This window comes from Hyla sarda, chromosome 4, assembly GCF_029499605.1.
Source record: "Hyla sarda isolate aHylSar1 chromosome 4, aHylSar1.hap1, whole genome shotgun sequence".
NCBI lineage: Eukaryota > Metazoa > Chordata > Amphibia > Anura > Hylidae > Hyla > Hyla sarda.
The window spans coordinates 330,794,698-330,820,474 of NC_079192.1; the positions used below are offsets into that span (position 1 = coordinate 330,794,698).

The 25,777-nt window shown below is 44.9% G+C and overlaps 1 protein-coding gene across 15 annotated transcripts in view; it reads left to right on the plus strand.

Annotated features, from left to right (window-relative positions):
• Positions 1-25,777, plus strand: part of LOC130369622 (uncharacterized) — a 214,064-nt gene that overhangs the window by 14,298 nt on the left and 173,989 nt on the right. For 13 of the 15 annotated variants that reach the window (XM_056575062.1, XM_056575066.1, XM_056575068.1 and 10 more), the window contains exons 4-5: positions 8,501-8,555; positions 18,499-18,568. In XM_056575062.1, the coding sequence (XP_056431037.1) occupies positions 8,501-8,555; positions 18,499-18,568 (125 nt within the window). The remainder of the gene's footprint in view (positions 1-8,500; positions 8,556-18,498; positions 18,569-25,777) is intronic. The other 2 variants (XM_056575076.1, XM_056575077.1) reach the window with 1 other exon arrangement.

The window sequence follows — 25,777 nt, forward strand, 5'->3', positions numbered from 1 at the left end:
ACTCCCAGCCTGCATGGTCTGTAAGTACATGCTGGGAGTTGTAGTTTTGAAACAGCTGGAGGTTTGCCCCCCCATGTGAACATAGAGGGTACATTCACACGGGCAGGCTTACAGTAAATTTTCTGCTTCAAGTATGAGCTGTGGCAAATTTTTCACCGCAGTGCAAACTCCTAGCAGGGAACTCACCGTAGACCTCCGCCAGTGTGAACGTACCCTAAAAACACTACACTACACTAACACATAATAAAGTGTAAAACACTACATATACACCCCCTTACACTGCCCCCCCCCCAAATAAAAATTAAAAACGTATTGTACGGCAGTGTTTACAAAACGGAGCCTCCAGCTGTTGCAAAACAACAACTCCCAGCATTTCTGGACAGCCACTGACTCTCCAGGCATGCTGGGAGTTTAGCAACAACTGGAGGCAACCTGTTTGGGAATCACTGGCATAGAATACCCCTATGTCCACCCCTATGCAATCCCTAATTTAGTCCTCAAATGCGCATGGCGCTCTTCCACTTCGGAGCCTTGTCGTATTTCAAGGAAACAGTTTAGGGCCACAAATGGGGTATCTCCGTACTCGAGAGAAATTGCACTACAAATTTTGGGGGGCTTTTTCTCCTTTTACCCCTTATGAAAAGGAAAAGTTGGGGTCTACACCAGCCTGTTAGTGTAAAAAAAAAAAAACATTTTTACACTAACATGCTGGTGTTGCCCTTTACTTTTTATTTTCACAAGAGGTAAAAGGAAAAAAGACCCCCAAAATTTGTAACGCAATTTCTCCTGAGTACGGAAATACCCAGATGTGGGCGTAAATGATCTGCGGGCGCACAAGGATCAAGAGTGAGAGCGCTCTATGTACATTTGAAGCCTAAATTGGCGATTTGCACAGGGGTGGCTAATTTTACAGCGGTTCTGACATAAACGCAAAAAAATAAATACCGACATGTGACCCCATTTTGGAAACTACACCCCTCACGGAATGTAACAAGGGGTATAGTGAGCCACAACACCCCACAGGTGTTTGACAAATTTTCGTTAAAGTTGGATGGAAAAATGAAAAAAATTATTTTTGTTCACTAAAATGCTGGTGTTACCCTACATTTTTCATTTTCACAAGGGAAAATAGGAAAAAAGCCCCCCAAAATTTGTAACCCCATTTCTTCTGAGTAGAGATGAGCGAACTTACAGTAAATTCGATTCGTCACGAACTTCTCGGCTCGGCAGTTGATGACTTATCCTGCATAAATTAGTTCAGCTTTCAGGTGCTCCGGTGGGCTGGAAAAGGTGGATACAGTCCTAGGAAAGAGTCTCCTAGGACTGTATCCACCTTTTCCAGCCCACTGGAGCATCTGAAAGCTGAACTAATTTATGCAGGATAAGTCATCAACTGCCGAGCCGAGAAGTTCGTGACAAATCGAATTTACTGTAAGTTCGCTCATCTCTACTTCTGAGTAAGAACATACCCCAAATGTTGATGTAAAGTGCTCAGCGGGCGAACTACAATGCTCAGAAGAGAGGCAGCGCCATTGGGATTTTGAAGAGAAAATGTGTCCGGAATTGAAGGCCACATGTGTTTACAATGCCCCCATAGTGCCGGAACAATGGACCCCCCCCACATGTGACCCCATTTTGGAAACTACACCCCTCACATGATGTAATAAGGGGTACAGTGAGCATTTACACCCCACAGGTGTCTGACAGATTTTTGGAAAAAACAGTGGTCTGTGAAAATGAAAAATTAAATTTTTCATTTGCTCAGCCCATTGTTCCAAAGATCTGACAAATGCCAGTGGGGTGTAAATACTCACTGCACCCCTTATTAAATTCTGTGAGGGGTGTAGTTTCCAAAATGGGGTCACATGTGGGGGGGGGTCCACTGTTCTGGCACCACGGGAGGCTTTGTAAACGCACATGGCCCCTGACTACCATTCCAAACAAATTCACTCTTCAAAAGCTCAATGGCGCTCCTCCTCTTCTGAGCATTGTAGTTTGACCACAGGGCACTTGACGTCCACACATGGGGTATTTCCATACTCAGAAGAAATGGGGTTACAATATTTGGGGGGTATTTTCTGCTATTAACCCTTGCAAAAATATAAAATTTGGGGGGAAACACATTTTAGTGAAACATTGTTTTTTTTTTTTTTTTACATATGCAAAAGTCGTGAAACATCTGTGGGGTATTAAGGCTCACTTAATTCCTTTTTACGTTCCTCAAGGGGTCTAGTTTCCAAAATAGTATGCCATGTGTTTTTTTTTTTGCTGTTCTGGAACCATACGGGCTTCCTAAATGCAACATGCCCCCCAAAAAACATTTCAGAAAAACGTACTCTCCAAAATCCCCTTGTCGCTCCTTCGCTTCTGAGCCCTCTACTGCACCCGCCGAACACTTTACATAGACATATGAGGTATGTGCTTACTCGAGAGAAATTGGGCTACAAATATAAGTATACATTTTCTCCTTTTACCCCTTGTAAAAATTAAAAAATTGGGTCTACAAGAACATGCAAGTGTAAAAAATGAAGAAGATATTGAATTTTCTCCTTCACTTTGCTGCTATTCCTGTGAAACACCTAAAGGGTTAAAACACTGACTGAATGTCATTTTGAATACTTTGGGGGGTGCAGTTTTTATAATGGGGTCTTTTATGGGGTATTTCTAATATGAAGACCCTTCAAATCCACTTCAAACCTGAACTGGTCCCTGAAAAATAGTGAGTTTGAAAATGTTGTGAAAAGTTGGAAAATTGCTGCTGAACTTTGAAGCCCTCTGATGTCTTCCAAAAGTAGAAACTCATACATTTTATGATGAAAACATAAAGTAGACATATTGTATATGTGAATAAAAAAAATGTATTTGGAATATCCATTTTCCTTACAAGCAGAGAGCTTCAAAGTTCGAAAAATGCTAAATTTTCATTTTTTTCATCAAATTTTGGGATTTTTCACAAAGAAATGATGCAAGCTACCACAAAAATTTACCACCATGTTAAAGTAGAATATGTCACGAAAAAACAAACTCGGAATCAGAATGATAACTAAAAGCATTCCAGAGTTATTATTGTTTAAAGTGACAGTGGTCAGATGTTCAAAAAACGCTCTGGTCCTATGGTGTAAAATGGCCTGGTCCTTAACCCCTTAAGGAATCAGCCCATTTTGGCCTTAAGAACTCAGACAATTTAATTTTTACGTTTTCATTTTTTCCTCCTCGCCTTCTAAAAATCATAACTTTGATATTTTCATCCACAGACTAGTATGAGGGCTTGTTTTTTGCGCGACCAGTTGTCCTTTGTAATGACATAACTCATTATATCATAAAATGTATGGCGCAACCAAAAAACACTATTTTTGTGGGGAAATTAAAAAGAAAAACGCAATTTTGCTAATTTTGGAAGGTTTCGTTTTCACGCCGTACAATTTACGGTAAAAATGATGTGTGTTCTTTATTCTGAGGGTCAATACGATAAAAATGATACCCATTATTAGATACTTTTATATTATTGTTGTGCTTAAAAAAAAATCACAAACTTTTTAACCAAATTAGTACATTTATAATCCCTTTATTTTGATGACCTCTAACTTTTTTATTTTTCCATATAAGCGGCGGTATGAGGGCTCATTTTTTGCGCCATGATCTGTCATTTTTTTTGATACCACATTTGCATATAAAAAACTTTTAATACATTTTTTATAATTTTTTTTTTAATAAAATGTATTAAAGTAGCAATTTTGGACTATTTTTTTTTTTTACGTTCACGCCGTTCACCGTACGGGATCATTAACATTTTATTTTAATAGTTCGGACGTTTATGCACGCGGGGATACCAAATATGTCTATAAAATTAATTTTTTACGCTTTTTGGGGGTAAAATATGAAAAAACGGTCGTCTTACTTTTTTATTGGGGGAGGGGATTTTTCACTTTTTTTTTACTTTTACATTTTTTTAACATTTTTTTTTACACTTGAATAGTCCCCATAGGGGACTATTCATAGCAATACCATGATTGCTAATACTGATCTGTTCTATGTATAGGACATAGAACAGATCAGTGTTATCGGCTATCTTCTGTTCTGGTCTGCTCGATCTCAGACCAGAGCAGAAGACGCCGGGAGCCGGAAGGAGGAAGGTGAGGGGACCTCCGTGCGGCGTTCTGAATGATCGGATCCCCGTAGCAGCGCTGCAGGCAATCCGATCGTTCATTTAAATGGCGCACTGCTGCAGATGCCGGGATCTGTATCGATCTGAGGGGTTAATGGCGGACGCCCGCAAGATCGCGGGCGTCGGCCATTGCCGGCGGGTCCCTGGCTGCGATCAGCAGCCGGGATCAGCCGCGCATGACACGGGCATCGCTCCGATGCCCGCGGTTATGCACAGGACGTAAATGTACGTCCTGGTGCGTTAAGTACCACCGCACCAGGACGTACATTTACGTCCTGCGTCCTTAAGGGGTTAAGGGGTTAAAGGATAACTGTAGTGGAACACTTTTATATATGCCCGGGCCTCAAAAATAAACAAAATAAACTCATATATACCTTCCTACGAGCCCCCCGTTGTTCCTGCACAGGCTTCACGGTCCAGCAGTGCTGACCTCATTCCACTTCCTGGGGATGGGGACGCTGCAGAGCCGTCGGCGTATCACAGGCCGCAGCGATGTCCCGTCCTGGCCTGTGATAGGCTGAGCGCACTGTCATGTAAGAAGCCGGCCAGAGCTCCTTACATGACAGTGGGCTCAGCCTATCACAGGCCGGGGCGGGCCATCGCTGCAGCCGGTGATACGCCGACGGCTCTGCGGTTCCACTACAGTTGTCCTTTAATCTTTTTGTTTTAGTAAATACTTGTACAGTGGTGCAAAAATGTATTTAGTCAGCCAACAATTGTGCAAGTTCTCCAATTTAAAAAGATGAGGCAGGTATACCGAGATAACATAATGTGTTCATTTGACCTATTGCAATCCAGTCATGCTTTGCCCAGACACAGTTTCTTTCGATATTTATAATTACGCCATGCCCTTAATGCTCAATTTCATGTGTGAGGTCCACCTATCTCTGCATTCCCACTTATTGGGATTTTAAAGTCTTTCACAGTCACAATTGCTGGCTAATCAATATTGGCAGTCGTACCTCCCCAACCTTACGGGGGATGACTGGCAGGAGATACTGTCTTCCCACATGCTAGTATTCCTGGCTGCCAATAATAAACCTATTCAATTGAACATCATTCCTTACAGTTATGTCACCCCCCACCAGATTACTTAGAATGGGTTGATCTGACTCGGATGCATGTCACCGTTGCGGTGCTGCTAGAGCTGATTTTTGGTCTCTCCTCTGGGCATGCCCTCAAATTTCGGCCTTTTGGAATGAAGTCCTGCGCCTTCTTGCCTCTCTTGCAGAACCTTCCCTTCCAATTGACCTTCTAGTCAGCCTTTTTGGTGTATTGAATGAAGAAGTGTGGGCACATCATGTTCGCACGTTTCTACGAGAAACACTGTTTTTGGCCATAAAGGCGATTGCTCTCAAATGGATGGACCCACGACCACCTACATTGTCCCAATGGCGTGCGCTTGTTAATGCTGTGATTCCCTTTTCCGATCTTGTACACAAAAACAGGAAATGCCCAAGTACATTTCTTTCAGTGTGGGGTACCTGGTGCTCCTCTCCTCTCACACAATGTACTCGTGCCCCCTAATTGTGATATCTACTAATAATTTTTCATCTTTTGTTTCTTATCCCCTCCCATTTTTTCATCCCCCTTTTCGTCAGTGCCTGTCTGTCACTAGTCTTGTGAGTCTTCTTTTCACCATATACTCATCATTTCCGGTGATGTATGCTAAGATTTCAGAACCTGCTGATGCTTGATGCTTGGAGGCGGTTCATCGCCCATTGATGTTGTGTTTTGTTATTTAACTGGTTTGTTCATTAGACATTGGCCCTTGTGGTCGAAGATTTATGAACCTGTCGTTTCCATGCTCTAGCATTACTTATGCCACTATGTGCCTCGGCACCTTTTGTAATGTACTTGTTGTCATGCTCTGAGTAAGGCCACTTGGCCAAGTGTTGTTTACTTTTCAATAAAATGAGGCCTGTAATTTTCATCAGGTATACCTCTACTATGTGAGACTTAATGAGAAAAAAAATCCATAAAATCACATTCAGATTTTTAAAGAATTTGAAAATTATGGTGGAAAATAAATATTTGGTCACCTACAAACAAGCAAGATTTCTGGCTCTCACAGACCTGTAACTTCTTTGAGTCTCCTCTGTCCTCTACTGGTTACCTGTATTAATGGCACCTGTTTGAACTTATCAGTATAAAAAAAAGACACCTGTCCACAACCTCAAACTCCACTATGGCCAAGACCAAAGAGCTGTCGAAGGACACCAGAAACAAAGTTGAAGACCTGCACCAGTCTGGGAAGACTGAATCTGCAGTAGGCAAGTAGCTTGGTTTGAAGAAATCAACTGTGGGAGCAATTATTAGAAAATGGAAGACATACAAGACCACTGGTAATCTCCCTCCATCTGGGGCTCAATGCAAGTTCCCACCCTGTGGTAAAATTATCACAAGAACGGTGAGCAAAAATTCCAGAACCACATGGGGGGACCTAGTGAATGACCTGCAGAGAGCTGGGACCATCAGTAACACACTACGTCACCAGGCACTCAAATCATACAGTGCCAGATGTGTCCCCCTGCTTAAGCCAGTACATGTCCAGGCCCGTCTGAAGATTGCTAGAGAGCATTTGGATGATCCAGAAGAGAAATGGGAGAATGTCATATGGTCAGATGAAACCAAAATAGAATATTTTGGTAAAAACTCAACTCGTCATGTTTGGAGGAGAAAGAATGCTGAGTTGCACCCAAAGAATACCATACCTACTGTGAAGCATGGGGGTGGAAACATCATGCTTTGGGGCTGTTTTTCAGCAAAGGGACCAGAACGACTGATCTGTGTAAAGGAAAGAATGAATGGGGCCATGTATCGTGAGATTATGAGTTAAAAACTTCCATCAGCAAGGGCATTGAAGATGAAACGTGGCTGGTTCTTTCAGCATGGCTATGCTAACACGCCACCCGGGCAATGAAGGAGTGGCTTTGTTAGAAGCATTTCAAGGTCCTGGAGTGGCTTAGCCAGTCTCCAGATCTCAACCCCATAGAAAACCTTTTGAGGGAGTTGAAAGTCCATGTTGCCCAGTGACAGACCCAAAACATCACAGCTCTAGAGGAGATCTGCATGGAGGAATGGGCCAAAATACCAGCAACAGTGTGTGAAAACCTTGTGTACAGAAAACATTTGACCTCTGTCATTGCCAACAAATGGTATATAACAAAGTATTGAGATGAACTTTTGTTATTAACCAAATACTTATTTTCCACCATAATTTGCATATAAATTCTTTAAAAATCAGACTGTGATTTTATGGATTTTTTTTCTCATTATGTCTCTCATAGTTGAGGTATACCTATGATAACAATTACAGGCCTCTCTCATCTTTTTAAGTGGCAGAACTTGCACAATTGGTGGCTGACTAAATACTTTTTTACCCTACTGTATTTCCCATGAAAAAACTATTCTGGAACATCTTAAAGGAGGCTGGGATATGGGTTTGGTCTGTAAAAATTGCCTGGTCGCTTAATGTGCTCCTAAAGATTTTATAATATTCTCTGCCACTGTGTCTAAACCTAAGGTATCGGACAAAAGGATAGAGCAGGAAGTGCCCAGAGAAGTACCCATTTAGTGAAAAAGGTTTGGTATTAGCTAAATATGGGTCATCATATAACCCAAACATGTGATATCTGAACTCCTCATCTGTTTGACTTGGCTGTGAAGCCAGTGCACAGTGGTCCCTCAAGTTACAATATTAATTGGTTCCAGGACGACCATTGTATGTTGAAACCATTGTATGTTTAGACCGTAACTCTTTGGAAACCCCCAAAATGTCATCCAAAAAAAGGAAAAAGTGGAGATTAACGAAAAATAGGTAGATAACTAAAACAGATAAAGCAAGTCCTTACATAGAAAAGTAAGAAAGGATCTGCTGGGAGCTGTAATCACTGTCTATGTAGAGGACAGGAGATTCTTCAGGGTCCTGTACAGTACACACAGTGTCCTAAAAAAGTAAAATGGAGCTGCCCCCAACTGGAGCAGCTAACCCTGGCACAGGTAAAGAATAGTACAGTACATGTAGTACCTCCCTGTACTTTTAGGGGGCGCTACCAGACAGTAATGCATTGCATACACTTCAGTAATACAGGGGTTTTACCAGTGAATGTCCATTCTGATTGGTCGGATCTTCCAGGCACGGACATGTTTTGCAGATCTGGACTGTCCGTAGCATTGTATGTTGAGTCTGGTTTCAAGTTACAATGGTCCAGAAAAGACAATTGTATGTTAAAAATATTGTATGTTGAGGCCATTGTAAGTTAAGGCATCACTGTATTCCTATTTGTCATGAGAATATAAATTTACGTTTTCTACCTGGATTGTTGTTTGCAGAACCAGGATCTAAATGATGGGAATTCTGCATCTCCAAGCAGCAAGAACCTAAAAGGTGTGTGATAATATTCAGTAAATTGGGAGTTAATGATAATACCTTTCATTAGTCTTTTGAAGAGAATTGTTTTTAAAGGTACAGTCTACAATACTCATCTTTCTCAACTTGAATCAAACTCCTGGTCCAGCTAAGAACTGAAGCAAACTTTCATCTCTAGATACTTGTACACCACGTATGAAATTGGGGATTCCATTGCAATTGTGCAATTTCTTTTTTTTCTACTGCCTGTGCACTGCAGTCTTCGTTCTCCGTACAATTGTGGACATACCAGTTTGTAGTGATGAAAAAATGGTTAAAGCTCAAGAACCCTTTTAATTGGGGCAACTGCTGCCAGGATACAAGCACCCAAGTTTTTAAAGATTGTTAAAAGAGCCTTCACCCAGCTCTGATATTGTGTAGGCAGGATTGCTGGATTGTTTGTATGGCCCTTTTTATTAGACGCACAACACTATGACATGGGATAATTATATGGCTGATAATATGATTGTAATCAAAGCATTTGCTCACTTGTCAGCCTATTAATCAGATTGTCTTTCCAGCCAACAGTTTCCCCAATATAGGGCCATAATAGGGTATAATAGGGCTGTAAGGGAAATCCTAATCGCCCATCTGACAAATTCACTGGCCACAGGTCCTCTATAAAGGGGTAGTCCATGGAAGTTTATCAATTTTTTTATCTGGTTGGTGTTTGGGGGGTGTCGGGGGTGTAAGTAAAAAAACAAAACAACTCTAACATTCTGCGCTCCTTACCCGCTACCGCTATAATTGAGCTCCCATCCCCATAATTTGGGGTTACTGGGTTTTCATGTGATGAAGTAATGTCACACGACAAATGTTTTCCCTGGACATCCCATTTAACATGAATTAAAGGGGTATTCCAGGCCAAAACTTTTTTATATATATCAACTGGCTCCGGAAAGTTAAACAGATTTGTAAATTACTTCTATTAAAAAATCTTAATCCTTCCAATAGTTATTAGCTTCTGAAGTTGAGTTGTTGTTTTCTGTCTAACTGCTCTCTGATGACTCACGTCCCGGGAGCTGTGCAGTTCCTATGGGGATATTCTCCCATCATGCACAACTCCCAGGACGTGACATCATCATTGAGCAGTCAGACAGAAAACTTCAGAAGCTAATAACTATTGAAAGGATTACGATTTTTTAATAGAAGTAATTTACAAATCTGTTTAACTTTCCGGAGCCAGTTGATATATATATAAAAAAAAAAGTTTTGCCTGGAATACCCCTTTAAAGTGGAACTCCGCTGGAAAACATTTTTCTTTACCCCCTTAAGGACACAGCCCATTTTGACCTTAAATAAAAAAAGCACAAACGGATGCGCTCCGTAGTGTAACACCAAAGGTGAGTTGGTAACGCTAAGTGTGAATTGCGCTTACCACATGAAGTTGTACTCCAACCAAGTACAACAATGGAACAGGGTGTCTGAGGAAGCGGGTGACCGTGAAACGCGTTGCATTATGGGAAATAAATCCTTTTAACTTCTTATCTGGTCTCAGCGCTTCCATTGATCCCGCTCTGCTACCTGGAGATTGCTTGTTTTTATCATTTTGACCTTAAGGACACTATTTTATTTTTGTGTTTTCGTTTTTTCCTCCTAGTCTTCTAAAATCCATAACTCTTTTATATTTCCATTCACAGACCAATATGAGGGCTTGTTTATTGAGGTGACATCACTCATTTAAACGAAAGGGGGGGGGGGGGGTGGTTTAACGCTGTACACTTTACAGTAAAATGTACATGTTTTCTTTATCCTCTGGGTCAATACGATTAAAATGATAACCATGGTTATCTACTTTTCTATTACTGTACTGCTTTTAAAAAAATCTCACTTTTTTTTTTTTTTTTACAAAATCAGTACGTTTAAAATTGCCCTATTTGGACCACCTCTAACTTTCTTATTTTTCCATTTTCAGGGATGTGTGAGGGCTCATTTTTGTGCCATGAACTCCGGTTTGTTTTAGTTCCACATTTGTGCACATGTGAATTTTTGATTGCTTTTTATAAAAATACATTTTGCAGTTTGATGTGACAAAAAAGCAGAAATTTTGGATTTTTTTTTTTACATTTATGCCGTTCGACGTAAGGCATCATTAACATTATATTTTTATAGTTCGGACATTTACGCACGTGACGATACCAAATAGGTTTATTATTTCTTTTTTTTTACGCTTTTGTGTATTAATATGGGTAAAAGGGGTGATTTAAAACTTTATTGTAGGAGGGGCTTTTTCCCTTTTTACTTTTTTTTTTTTTTACACTTTTTATATTTATTTTACACTTTTATAGTCCCCATAAGGGACTATTTATAGCAATCATTAGATTGCTAATACTGTTCATTGCTATGCATAGGGCATAGCACTGATCAGTATTAACAGCAATCGTCTACTGGAAGGCAGATCAGTGCAGAAGACCCCGAGAGACGGACGGAGGCAGGTGAGGAGACGTCCGTCCGCCATCTTGGCTGATCTGATCCCCGTGGCATTGCCGCGGGCGATTAGATCAGCCATTTTAAGTGCCGCACTTCCGCAGATGCCAAGATCTGTATTGATCACGGCATCTGAGGGGTTAATGGCAGACATCAGCGCGATCGCTGATGTCTGCCATTACCGGCGGGTCTGTGGCTACTGACAGCCGCCAGGACCCGGCGGGAATGAAGCGAGCACAGGTCTTGCGCTCGCGTCACAGCCATTCAGTAAATGCACGGCGATGTGTGCTAAGTGACGCTATGCAGCGCCGTACATTTACAGCGCATGTCCTTGAGGGGTTAAATGAACTGGTGCCAGAATGCTAAACAGATTTGTAAATTACTTCTATTTAAAAATCTTAATCCTTCCAGTACTTATCAGCTGCCGTATGCTTCACAGGAAGTTCTTTTCTTTTTTAATGTTTTTTCTTTCTGTTCAGAGTACTCTCTGCTGACACCTCTGTCCAGGTCAGGAACTGTCCAGAGTAGGATAGGTTTGTTATGGGAATTTGCTCCTACTCTGGACAGTTCCTGAGACAGACAGAGGTGGAAGAAGGTGTGTGCCGAAACGGACGTTGGAGTGTGGGTGTCCCCAGCTGTTTTACTTGTATAGGTAACATGTGCAATAACTCTGTCCTACATATGGTATACTAATGCACTATATGGACACATACCTTATAGCACTGTGGTTTTTACTATGCACTGTGTCACTTTGTATGCCATATGCAGGTTTAATCCTTATGTATTTGCCTGATATTGTCTATATACCTTTCATGACTATATATTGACTACTTATGTTATTGCTCATGCTACCACCAGTATTCTATTTATAATATATACTATTTTTTTCCTGTTACTATTGATTGGGATTTGCTCTATTACATATTCTATTTGGGGTTCACCCTACTTTTCTTCCTTGCTGCTAGATTCCCCTGCATATACAATATCTATAAAATTTTTTGTCTTATATTGACATGTGATTATCTTAAAGTAATTTTCTCTATCGGCTCCATTGGGGGACACAGACCATGGGTATATTCTGCTGTCTCTAGGAGGCTTGACACTATGGCAACAGAAAAGTCGGCTCCTCCCAGCAGGATATACCCGCCTCCAGGCCACTGAGCTAATCCGTTCTAGCTTAGTGTCTTTAAGAGGTAGACACTGGTCTGGGTTCTCCCCAGACCAGGTCTCATATTTTTTGTTTTCCTAGGTTAGGGAAGTGTTAGTTTTTTATGACTTTTTCTTTCCGTTTTCAGGTGTGGACATAGCGTTCACTGTTTCCCCATTTGCAATTGAAGGGGCACAGGCATCGTGGATGTACTGTCAACCCCCTCTTGCCAACGGTCAGCGCCTGGGGTTGTCCCTCATGGGTCCCCCTACCTCCCTGCTCATCTCGCTGTTACAGCCCGGCATGATGCAGGTGACAAATGCTGACTGAAGACTTCATTAAGAAGACTTCATTAGGTAAGTTCTTCAGACTAAGGTGAGTATTTTTCCCCTTTTTTTCTTTAGGTGCGGAATTGCAACGTCTGGAGGCCCTACGTTTTTTGCCCACTGTTTTTGTACTGGGACTGATAGGGCTGGCCTGGAGGGATTTTCCCTCCCTTTTCCCTACAGGGGATATCTTTATTATACTGGGGCTGAGCAGTGGCTATGTGAAGCACGGGCACAATGTTCAGTGTTGGGGCACAGTGACATAACGCGACTCTTTCATCACTGCGAGCGCACACAGCGCCCGCCTTACTTTCACTTTCGGCAGCGGCGGCTGCCGGCAGCGTTTTCGCCTGCTCCGTTCCCCGCGGGCGCATATGCGTTCGCATGTGCGTTCGGGGCCGGGAGCGGGCACCATTACTGAGAACCTGTACTTACTTTGGCAGCCACCAATCAGTGCTGTGCGCGCATAGGGGGTTGTAAGGGCCATTCAGCAGTGCCCTTGCACCTAGCACGGCCCTCTCTTGCCATTGGCCGGCATTTTCTTCTCTCTCTGACTGCCTTTGAGCGGAGTTCTCCTCACAGCAGCTGCCCTGGGGACACAGACTTGGGTGAGATTGTTCCTTTTGTACTATGTCCGTGCCCAGAACTGTTCCTCCCTCTAAACAGATAACTGGGTCATTAATTACTTATTACACCTGTAAAAGCTGTAACTCAAAAATGTCCGGTTCTGCTGAACCCACTTGTTCTGCCTGCACCACTGCTCCCCCAGACCTCCCTGCTGTTTCTACCCAGGATGCTCTTCCAGACCCGGTGGGTTCGGCCGTCCCTCCAGCCTGGGTTTCCTCCCTCTCCCAGTCTATATCCGACTTGGCTCAGGTCTCCCGTTCTGTGACTGCCTTGGAGAGGTCCACCGTACGCTGGCCCTCCAGAGGGACCTGCTTCCCTTCTCCCTATGCTCCCAGCTCTCACAAGCGTACTAGGGGTGTATACTCTGACTCATCCCCTGGGTCTTCTGGTAGGCACGGGCGATCCCCTCATAGGTCTCGCCCCGCTGCTCCAACTGGTCACAAACGTCTCTCCTCCAAAGGACGTTCCCGTGGTCGCCGCTCTGGCTCTCCAGAGCCGCGTACCCGGTCGGTGTCTCCCTCCTCCAGGGCTGCCTCCAATCGTTCACACTCACCTGGAGAACTTGTGGACGAGGTTTCCGAATCGGCATCTGACTCAGAGGACTGCTCGGATACGGCTGACACGGTGAACTCATTGGTTTCGGCCATAAGAGGCACCTTTCATCTAGAGGACCCAGGAACTTCGGATGTAGCTCCAGAAGTATCCTTTCATCGTGCCCGACCAACACACAAGGGGTTTAGCTCTCAAGCTGAATTTGACGCCATTCTGTAATCCGCCTGGAGGCATCCTGACAAGAGGCTTCAGGAAACGAAGAAGGTTCAAGTGCGGTATCCGTTCGCCAAGGACCTCATCTCAAAGTGGACTACCCCCCCATCGGTGGACCCACCAATCTCCCGCCTCTCTAAGGCTACTACGCTGCCGCTGGCAGATGCGGCTGCCTTCAAGGATCCGGCAGACAAAAAGGTGGAGACCTTGGCAAAGTTTGCCTTCGAAGCAGTGAATTCCTCCCTGCTTCCTGCCTTCGCTTCTGCCTGGGTGTCGAAGGCCCTTTCAGTTTGGTATTCCCAACTCCGTCAGGGTATTCTTTCAGGATCCCCCCGGAGGATCTGTCTGAACTAGCTCTCCAATGCTCCAAAGCTGGAGACTTTCTGTGTTCTGCTTCCATGCAGTCAGCCTGCTGTGCTGCCTTTGCCACTGGTAACCTGGTGGCCCTCCGTCGCTCCATGTGGCTTAAAGCATGGGATGCGGATTCCGCCTCCAAGAAGTCCCTCACCGAGCTTCCATTTGCCGGTTTCCGATTTTTTGGCAAGTGCCTTGATGAGATTATCTCAGAGGCGACGGGTGGCAAGAGTTTCTTATTGCCTCAGAATAAGGCTCGCGCTACTTCCCGTAGGAAGTCCTCTTCTTTCGGGTCCTTTCGGACTTTTGGTCCCAATAAAGGGTCTGGGCAGGCGCCTTCGCGGGACAAAAAGGTTCCCTCCTTCCAGGAGTGCCCCTCTTGGAAGTCGGACAACCGTTCCGGCCGTTTTGCGGCCAAATCGGGCATCCGCAAACCCACTTCTGCATGAAGGGACGCCCACACCCGCAGATTTTTCTCGGGTGGGAGGTCGTCTCTTATTCTTCCGAGACAGCTGGACCGCGCACATTCAGGACTCCTGGGTCAGGGACGTGGTGTCCAACAGATACCGGATCGAATTTGCCTCCCTTCCGAGGGGTCGATTTTCTTTTCTGTCCCGGGTCCCCCGGTCTCCTTCACTAGCGAAGGGGTTTCGGGGGGGCTCTCCAATTCCTTCTTATCCAGGGAGTCATTGTCCCGATTCCTTCCAGGGAATGTTTTCGGGGTTTCTATTCCAACCTTTTCGTAGTACCCAAGAAAGGCGGTTCTGTGCGGCCAATCTTGGATCTCAAGCGTCTCAACCAACATCTTCTAATCCGCCATTTCCGAATGGAATCTCTCCATTCGGTGGTGGCATCCATGGAGGGAGTATCTTTCCTCGGTGGACATCAAGGATGCCTACCTCCACGTTCCAATATTTCCCGGCCATCAGCGCTACCTCTGCTTTGCGGTTCCGGAGGGTCATTTTCAATTTGTGGCTCTCCCCTTCGGCCTGGCCACTGCTCCACGGGTCTTTACCAAGATCCTGGCGCCCGTGATAGCTCTGAGGTGTCTCAGTGATCCCTTACTTGGACGACCTCCTCATCAAGGCTCCCACCAGAGCCCAGACTCTGGAGAATGTGGCTCTCGCTCTCCAGACCTTATATCGCTTCGGGTGGATGGTCAACCGAGACAAGTCCATCCTTTCCCCCACCCAGTCTCTCTGGTCTTCTTGGGGCTCCAGTTCGACACGGCCTCTGCCCGGATTCGCCTTCCGCCGGACAAGCGACTGACTCTTGTCAGAAGTCCGCTCCTTTCGGCCCCAGTCTCCATCCGTATTTTGCATGGAAGTCCTGGGTCGGCTGGTGGCGTCCATGGAGGCCGTGCCCTTTGCCCAGTTCCATTACCGCCCTCTTCAACTGGCGATTCTCTCCCGGTGGGACAGGTCTCCTCTGTCTCTCGACCGCAAGATTGTTCTCCCTCGACGGTCTCGTCAGTCTCTTCTCTGGTGGCTCTGCTCCCCGTGCTTCTTCAGGGACGCTCATTCCTTCCTCTCCACTGGCAGGTTGTCGGGCTGGGGAGGTGTTTTCAGGGACCGGACGGTTCAAGGCCTCTGGTCTCCCAGAGAAGCCCTTCTCCCCATAAACATCTTGGAACTGAGGGCAATCCATCTTTGTCTGCTTCATTGGGAGTCCCTGCTTTGGGGCAGCCCAGTCCGTGTCCAGTCGGACAACGTCACGGCCGTGGCGTACATCAATCGGCAGGGCGGCACTCGCAGCTCAGCAGTCATGGCCGAGGTGACAGATTCCCCTCTGGTCGGAACTCAAGGTTCCGGACATTTTGGCGATTCACATTCCGGAAGTGCTCAACTGGGAAGCAGATTTTCTCAGCCGGTCCTCGGCCGACCCCGGCGAGTGGTCCCTGCATCCGGATGTATTCGCACAGATCTGCAACCTCTGGGGCACTCCAGACGTGGACCTCTTCGCGTCTTGACACAACCAGAAGATTCCTCCGTTTGTGTCGAAGTCCTGGGACCCCCTGGCCCTAGCCGTGGATGCCCTGGTTATTCCGTGGTCGGGCTTTGCCCTGCCCTATCTGTTCCCTCCCCTTCCTCTCCTTCCCAGGGTCCTGAGGAAGCTCAAAGCAGAGGGCGTCTCGTGGCTTCAGACTGGCCCCCGAAGGGCATGGTACGCCAACGTGGTCAGGCTCCTCGACGACGTTCCGTTGCACCTTCCACTTCATCCAGACCTACTGTCACAGGGTCCCCTTTGCCACCCCAGTTTACAGTTGCTGCATTTGACGACGTGGTAGTTGAGACCGCGGTTTTAAGGGCCCGCGGTTTCTCTTCCCAAGTGATTCGCACCATGCTCAGGGCTCGCAAGCCCTCTGTGAAAATTTACCATCGTTGGTGCGAAACTCAGGCCTTTTCTCCAGTTACTTTTTCCATTCCCCGTCTTCTCTCCTTTTTGCAGTCAGGGTTGGAACAGGGGCTGGCTCTCAGCTCCCTTAAGGGTCAGGTTTCGGCCCTTTCTATTCTTTTTCAGTGTCCTCTGGCATCCAATTCTCATGTCCGGATCTTCCTCCAAGGAGTGGCACATGCTGCCCCTCCTTATCGGTCCCCTTCTCCCCCTTGGGACTTGAACCTAGTTCTGGGTGCCCTACAAGGCGCCCCTTTTGAACCCCTTAGGGATGTTTCCCTTCGCCTCCTTTCCTGGAAGGTGGCGTTCCTTATAGCTATTACTTCCATTAGGAGAGTATCTGAACTGGCAGCTCTCTCCTGCCATTCTCCTTTTCTGGTGATTCACCAGGACAAGGTTGTTTTCCGGCCAGATCCTTCCTTTTTAGCTAAGGTCGTTTATGCTTTTCATCTCAATGAGGACATCGTCCTTCCGTCCTTTTGTCCTGCTCCTTCTCATCCCATTGAGCGTTTACTCCACAAATTGGATGTAGTGCGGGCTGTTAGGACCTATCTTTCTGTCACCTCTTCCTTTCGTCAGTGCGATTCCTTTTTCTTCCTTTGAGAAGGTCGTCTTAACGGACAACCTGCTTACAAGGCCACCATTTCTCGGTGGATCTGATCTGCTATTTCGGAAGCTTACCGCTGCAAGGGGAAGATCCCACCCTTCAGGGTTTTGGCTCATTCCACCCGTTCTGTTGGGGCATCCTGGGCCCTCCGCAACAAGGCCTCAGCCTCGCAGATCTGTAAAGCGGCCACCTGGTCGTCTTTGCACACTTTCTTGATGTTCTACCAGGCTCATACCTTCGCATCGGCTGATGCTAGTCTGGGCCGTAAAGTGCTGCAGGCGGCGGTGGTACAGCCGTCTGCCTGACTGATTCTCTGCCCACCCAAGGGACGTCTTTTGTACGTCCCATGGTCTGTGTCCCTCAATGGAGCCGATAGAGAAAAGGAGATTTTTATGCTTACCGTAAAATCTCTTTCTCGAAGGATCCATTGGGGGACACAGCTCCCACCCTTTTTCTGGTGTTCCTATTCGGTTATCTGTCCGAGGGTGTGTTCAGTTATTTTTTCTTCTGGTTCCCGGAAAGTTTGTGGTTTTTCTTTTGACCTGTCGGTCTTCTCCTATTGCTCTGGGACTAAAACTGATTAGCTCAGTGGCCTGGAGGCGGGTATACACTGCTGGGAGGAGCCGACTTTTCTGTTGCCATAGTGTCAAGCCTCCTAGAGACAGCAGCATATACCCATGGTCTGTGTCCCCCAATGGATCCTTCGAGAAAGAGATTTTATGGTAAGCATAAAAATCTCCTTTTTTTCCGTAATTTTCTATATCAAATGGACAGTGCTTCTTTTGAATTCATTATATGTTGGGAGTTCATTTTAGTGCTTACTATACTATTTGGGTGTCTAATATATTGAATGTAATATAAGCCTCTACATTGCTTGTGGCTTTGGTAGACCGAGGTGTCAGCAGAGAGTACTGTGGTCAGACAAAAAGGAAATCCGAAAAGAAAAGCACTTCCTCTGTGGCATACAGCAGCTGATAAGTACTGGAAAGATTAAGATTTTTAAATAGAAGTAATTTACAAATCTGTTTAACTTCCTGGCACCAGTTGATTTCAAGAACAAGGTTTTCCAGTGGAGTACCCCTTTAAGCCAGAAAATGAGGAGATCTGTCCCCTGTGATACACCGTATCTGAGTGTATATTCTGGTTTCCTATTTATTCATGTATTACAGTTTTCCCTCTCTGGGACTTGTACCATTGTAGGTCACTGACTGCTCTATTTTATGGCCTGTTACTAGCACACTACCACAAATGTATTATTATTATTTTTTTTAATAGGAACAAAAGAAAAGTATCAAAGCTTAATGAGAGAGTGTGAGATGAGTCGGGAGAGTGTTTTTGTCACAAGGTCAGTGCCTGCTTTCTTGAGATTTTAATTTGTATTATAATGATGCTCAGTTCATTGGAGGAGTCTCTTACAAGGATGCGTGAAATAGTAGGAAAAAGGCGGTCTTGTAGGCGTTGCTCAGGGGTGTTCACAGTAAGACAGACTCAGGCCAGCACAGGACAATAAATATTTTATTGAGCAATACAGACAACGCATTTCGGCACTTACAAAGTGCCTTCCTCAGGTCCAATTTGACAGTACTAAAAAAACACACACAAAGGGAAATGTGTGTGTGTGTGTGTGTGCATATATATATATATATATATATATATATATATATATATATATAGTCACCATGCAATAAATATATAATTATAAAAACATAAATATGCTATGGTTATTATTGTGTAAGTTTCTTGAAAAGGATCAGTATATCATAAAACGATATTCTAAGTATGTGCGGGAAGTATGAATAGAACCATATGGTTATGTATATAAACACATAGTTACATCAATAAAAAATGGCTTACTGGTAATTTGACAGTAATAAAAAATACACATGGATATAAATATATAAATATATATATATATATATATATATATATATATATGTCTGTTATAAATGTGATAACATAATTATTATCTATATTCTGATAGTATGTGTGAGAGGTATGTATAAAGCAACAGTTATGTTAAAAAAAAATACATACCGTATATACTCGAGTATAAGCCGACCCGAGTATAAGCCGAGACCCCTAATTTCAACCCAAAATCCCAGGAAAAGTTATTGACTCGAGTATAAGCCTAGGGTGGGAAATACCTCATCCCCCCCTGTCATCATCCAGACCCGTCATTAACATCCTCATCATCCCCTTGTCATCATCCCACACATCCCCCCTTCCTCATCCCCTTATCATCCCACACATCCCCCCTTCATCATCCCCTTGTCATCATCCCACACATCCCCCCTTCATCATCCCCTTGTCATCATCCCACACATCCCCTTATCCCACACATCCCCCCTTCATCATCCCCTTGTCATCATCCCACACATCCCCTTATCCCACACATCCCCCCTTCATCATCCCCTTGTCATCATCCCACACATCCCCCCTTCATCATCCCCTTGTCATCATCCCACACATCCCCTTATCATCCCACACATCCCCCCCTTCATCATCCCCTTGTAATCATCCCACACACCCCCCCTTCATCATCCCCACCCCCCTTCATCATCCCCACACCCCCCCCCCCCCTTCATCATCCTCTTCTCATCATTCGCCCTCAGTGGTCTTCAACCTGCGGACCTCCATAGGTTTCAAAACTACAACTCCCAGCAAGCCCGGGCAGCCATCGGCTGTCCGGGCTTGCTGGGAGTTGTAGTTTTGAAACCTCCGGAGGTCCGCAGGTTGAAGACCACTGCGGCCTTCAACATCATCCAGCCCCCTCTCACCCCCTTTAGTTCTGAGTACTCACCTCCGCTCGGCGCTGGTCCGGTCCTGCAGGGCTGTCCGGTGAGGAGGTGGTCCGGTGAGGAGGTGGTCCGGGCTGCTATCTTCACCGGGGGCGCCTCTTCTCCGCGCTTCCGGCCCGGAATAGAGCCGTTGCCTTGACAACGACGTATCTGCGTCGTTGTCAAGGCAACGTGACTATTCTGAGGCCGGGCCCGAAGCGCTTAGAAGAGGCCTCCCCGGTGAAGATAGCAGCCCGGACCACCTCCTCACCGGACCACCTCCTTACCGGACAGCCCTGCAGGACCGGACCAGCGCCGAGCGGAGGTGAGTACTCAGAACTAAAGGGGGTGAGAGGGGGCTGGATGATGTTGAAGGCCGCAGTGGTCTTCAACCTGCGGACCTCCGGAGGTTTCAAAACTACAACTCCCAGCAAGCCCGGACAGCCGATGGCTGCCCGGGCTTGCTGGGAGTTGTAGTTTTGAAACCTCTGGAGGTCTGCAGGTTGAAGACCACTGCGGGTGGGGGAGTTCACTCGAGTATAAGCCGAGGGGGGTGTTTTCAGCACGAAAAATCGTGCTGAAAAACTCGGCCTATACTCGAGTATATACGGTATATTTACTTCAATACTGAAATGTTTAGCATTGGGCAACCAGGTACAGAGCTTGTCAGTGAAGATTAACAAAAAGCATAGTTTTTATATATAAAACATAAATAGTATATACAGGCAGAATAAATGTGACAGAGTGTCTGGAACACATACACAGTGTATATGCCATCTCGGGCTAGCTCAGTTATGATAGTAAGTATTTATAAGTAGTGGGAAACAGTCATGAACTTACCACTTCTAGTAGTTGGTGCTGTGAGTGTGCTACAGAATGGAGGAACAAGAGTGAGATGGTATGGTAGGGTTAACAGGCTCTGTGAGCGCAGGGTATTGGGGTTAACTGGAATACCTGGTGGGGATCCTGTGTAGTATCTGTGCTGGTGTGGTCTGGCTGCATGTGCCGGGAGCGCGTGCATAAAGCAGGCACTTACCACTTTATTTGGATGCTGCACTAACTACCTAAGCACCTTATAGCATATATCCAAGAACTGATTAGAATGGGAATACTCTATATAGTAAAGCAGCATATAGGATTGTATACTGTAGAGAATACAATCCACTCATGAATTCTCTACAGTATACAATCCTTTAATATAGTCAAGCATATACATTGCCACTATTGTCCTAGCACTGTCACCAGTACTCCGTCCGCACACCGCTGTCAACACAGTGTCTGCGGCACCATGGCAATATCTGCACTGGCTGGAAGTGACAAGCCTGCTTAATGCCTGCGCTTCCAACACGCGCAGCCAGACCACACCAGCACAGATGCTACACAGGATCCCCACCAGGTATTCCAGTTAACGCCAATACCCTGCTCGCAGAGCCTGTTAACCCTACCATACCATCTCACTCTTGTTCCTTCTTTCTGTAGCACACTCACAGCACCAACTACTAGAAGTGGTAAGTTCATGACTGTTTCCCACTACTTATCAATACGTATTATCATAACTGAGCGAGCCCGAGATGGCATATACACTTTGTATGTGTTCCAGACACTGTCTGTCACATTTAAACTGCCTGTATATACTATGTATGTTTTATATAACTCTTACCAAAATTCCGCCGTAGCACTCCGTGTGTACGTGATGACGCGTTCCCATGGCAACGCGTCTGTATGGACCGCATCATCGCGTACACACGGAGCGCTACGTGGTGACGTGGTCTGGTGATGCTGCACAGTGGGCCAGAAGCGGTGGCGCGCGCGCGAGGCGACCGCAGGTGACTGACATCAGAAGGGGAGACATGGACCCCTATAAATAGGGTGAATGGAGTCCCTATTGGCACCGTGACCCTGTGAGCAAGCAAAAATGCAAAACGGGTGGCGTATTCCTGTGTGCCCTGCAGGTAATGATTGGGGACTGAAGGGACTTCCCCTATTGCGCGGTGGGGGAGGCGCACTATTTGCCTGATACTTAGTGTTCTTGGACAGTCTTCTGATACACTTAGGTGCAATACTACCACATTATTTTGGAGAGGTATTTTTCCCGTGACCCAGTGAAATTGCACTTTCATACCCATTGCACTTGGATATGATTTTTGTGCAATATTACCAAGGTGCAATAACTTTATGTATGGTACGGCTATTTATATCGCTATGTTTTGCACTATTGCACTTAGTCACTTTTCATATAGTTCTTGCTGCCTCTGATCCCCTCCTGTATGTATATACGGTATACTTATAGCATGTGGCACTTTAGCTCTAGGCATATACAGCCCAAGAGGAAAAAGATTGTTTTCTCTAATCAGTCTACCCAACCATTTCCTGCAGGCATGTTCTGTATCTGTTTTATGTGATTTTATCATTGTGTATTTCTTGTGACCTTAATAAAGATTGCTCTAATTTGCATATACATTTGAGTCTACCGATTTTTTTGTAGGAGTTATATGTATGTTTTATATATATAAAAAAAACGGTGCATTTTATTAATCTTCACTGACAAGCTCTGTACCTGGTTGCCCAATGCTAAATATTTTTTCAGTATTTATGTAAATATATGTATTTTTTTAAACATAACTGTGTTGCTTTATACATACCTCTCACACATACTATCAGAATATAGATTATAATTATAATAATTATGTTGTCATATTTAGAACAGATATATATATATATATATATACACACACACACATATATTTCTATCCATGAGTATTTTTTTTAGTACTGTCAGATTTCTAATCAGCCATTTTTTTATCGATGTAACTGTGTGTTTTTATACCTAACCGTATGGTTCTATTCATACTTCCCGCACATACTATTAGAAAATCGTTTTATGATATACTGATCCTTTCCAAGAAACTTACACAATAATAACCATAGCATATATCTGTTTTTATAATTATATATTTATTGAATGGTTACCATATATACACACACACACACACACACACATATCTACACATTTCCATTCGTGTGTGTTTTTTTAGTACTGTCAAATTGAACCTGAGGAAGGCACTTAGTAAGTGCCCGAAATGTGTTGCCTGTATTGCCAAATAAAATATTTATTGTCCTGTGCTGGCCTGAGTCCGTGTTACTGTGAACACCCCTGAGCAACGCCTACAAGACCGGATTTTCCCTACTATTTCTCTCATTTCTATGCTGGTCCCCCATTGGGAGTCCAGAATCCATCCGAGTTCAACAGCCCTATTTCTGCACATCTCATTGTACCTTGACAACCACGACCACCAAAAAGCAGTAGATCAGAACGTCATCACCCTATAGGGGAGTATATCACTTATGTGTGGGGGAGGGATCACACAGAGTTTATATATACACTACAAGGGAGTGCCCCCTGTCTCTCTTTCCATCTCTCCCAACCTCGTCTGACAAGGATAGAATCTTACAATATCATGGCAACTAGCTACCTAAATTTACACACATAATCTGAAAATGGTAGTATAACAAAAAGCTTAATTCACACAGGACAGTTTTGACATTTTTGTACTCTAAGCCAGAATAAGGATGACTAGGCACTGTGTCCAGAATTTGCCCAAGGCTTAAAAAATCTGAAACTCTGCCACTGGTTGTGCAACCAAAATAAAAGAACAAAAAAGGTTTACCAAAGCAAGAAATAAGTAAAATGTATTGTATGTAGTACAGATGGACACAAAATTAGGATCTGTTTATACCAAATCTGTGATGCACATGCAGTAAAAGTATCTTTTTTGGTGGTTTGGGGGGTTTATTTGCTGGTGACTAGTGCAGACCTCTGTACTGTTCCATAGAGTACAACTGCAAAATAATGCCCCAATGGGGACCAGGGTAAGTTACAACTTAAACCAACAGATCCTGTCCAGAGATCAACAATACCCTTATTACTCCATCCTAAAACATCACTTTTATGAAACAACAAGTATAATAAAAATATGACCGATGACACAAGCTTATTAAAAACTCAGGACAAATAGCCCCCTGACATGTTTCGCTCAGAGCTCCACCAGAGGTCTGGGCTAATTGCTTCCAAAATGGAGACTGTTTGGCCTTAATTATCCTTTGTTGATGACATTACAGATTGAGGAAGGGAACAATCATACTCAATAGCGATGTCCTGATACCGGTACTGTGTCGGTATCGGGGTCTTGTCTAATGTCCGCGATTCCAAATCCGATACCTGGTGGAGTGCTCCGCTGCCCCCGTTCTCCGGTTCTCATCCCTGCCGCTGCCCCCATTCTCATCCCTGCCGCTGCCCCCATTCTCATCCCTGCCGCTGCCCCCGTTCTCATCCCTGCCGCTGCCTCCGTTCTCATCCCTGCCACTGCCTCCGTTCTCATCCCTGCCGCTGCCCCCGTTCTGCCATCCGCATTATGTCGTCTTATGGAGGAGCATGTGACATACACGTCACTCCACTGCGCCCAGTGTAACGCTACGGAGAAAGCAGAGTGAAGTTTCTGTGTCATATGATCCTCCATAGGACGCCATTATGCGGACGGGAGAACGGGGCTGCGGAGCGGCGACACCGGACAGTGAGCAACTACAAAGGGGGGGTCCTGCTGGCTACAAAGGGGGACTGCTGGCTGCAAGGGGGGGGGGGGGTCCTGCTGGCTACAAGGGCAGTCCTGCTGTCTAATGTCTGCAGCTATCTATACTACCTACAAGGAGATACTACCTACTGTTAAATGCAATCTTACAGCAGTCACCTTCACTAACTTGAATTTATAGGTAGATAGGTCAGGTGACCCTGTTTCTACTGCTGCTCACCATGTGATCATCAGCGCAACTGCTCGCTGCCAATGCAAATTCCCTGTTCTGCCCAATGGAGAAAAGAGAAATATTGGCTCATACTGCAGCAGCTGCCTCCATTGTACACAACAAGGAACTCACATATCAGCACGGTAAGCAGCGCCAGAAACTAGGTCACCTGGTGTCAGATTCCCTTTAAAATAAAAGTACTCATACTTGGTATCGAGACATCCCTAATATTCAGTGGTTACTGATATAGTAGATGAGGTGCCAGACCCAGCCAAGTATCTTCAAGGTAACTAAGCATATCACACACATAATCCAATAGAATTCCATACTCGTGATGGACAGGGATTCTCTCCGATTTCATAGGCTTGCATTGATGGGGCGGGGTCACGACGTCACAATGCTCCGGCCCCAGTGATCGCCAGTAATCAAACCCGGAGCGAACATGCTCCGGGGACTGATTATAACAGGGTGCTGCGTGCAAGATCACGGGGGTCCCCAGCGGCGGGACCACCGCGATCAGGCATCTTATCCCCTATACTTTGAGGGGCAGCATGGTGGCTTAGTGGCCAGCACTGCTGCCTTGAAGCCCTGGTCCCAGGTTCAAATCTCCCAGGTCATTATGTTAGTCATACAATTACACACTCCACAATAACACACTTGAATCATTTCCAAATGTCCCTATCACAATATAAGTCTCCCTAGCATAGTCATACCTCACTATTAAGCTAGTAAATTATCAAATAGTCAGAATTACAGTCATAGAGAGTTCTATCATTCCGAATCTACAAATAAGTTGTGAAGGAAAAACCTTAATTTAAAGTGTACCTGTTAGATCCCACAAAAAACTAAACTGTTATGTTACTTAGTACCTATTCCTGATCATGGACATGTAAGTTTTACCTATCTATCAAATTTCACAAAAAAAAATTGCATATTCCATGTCTTTTCCATCTTGTCAAAGGGAGGGGGCATGTCCTTCT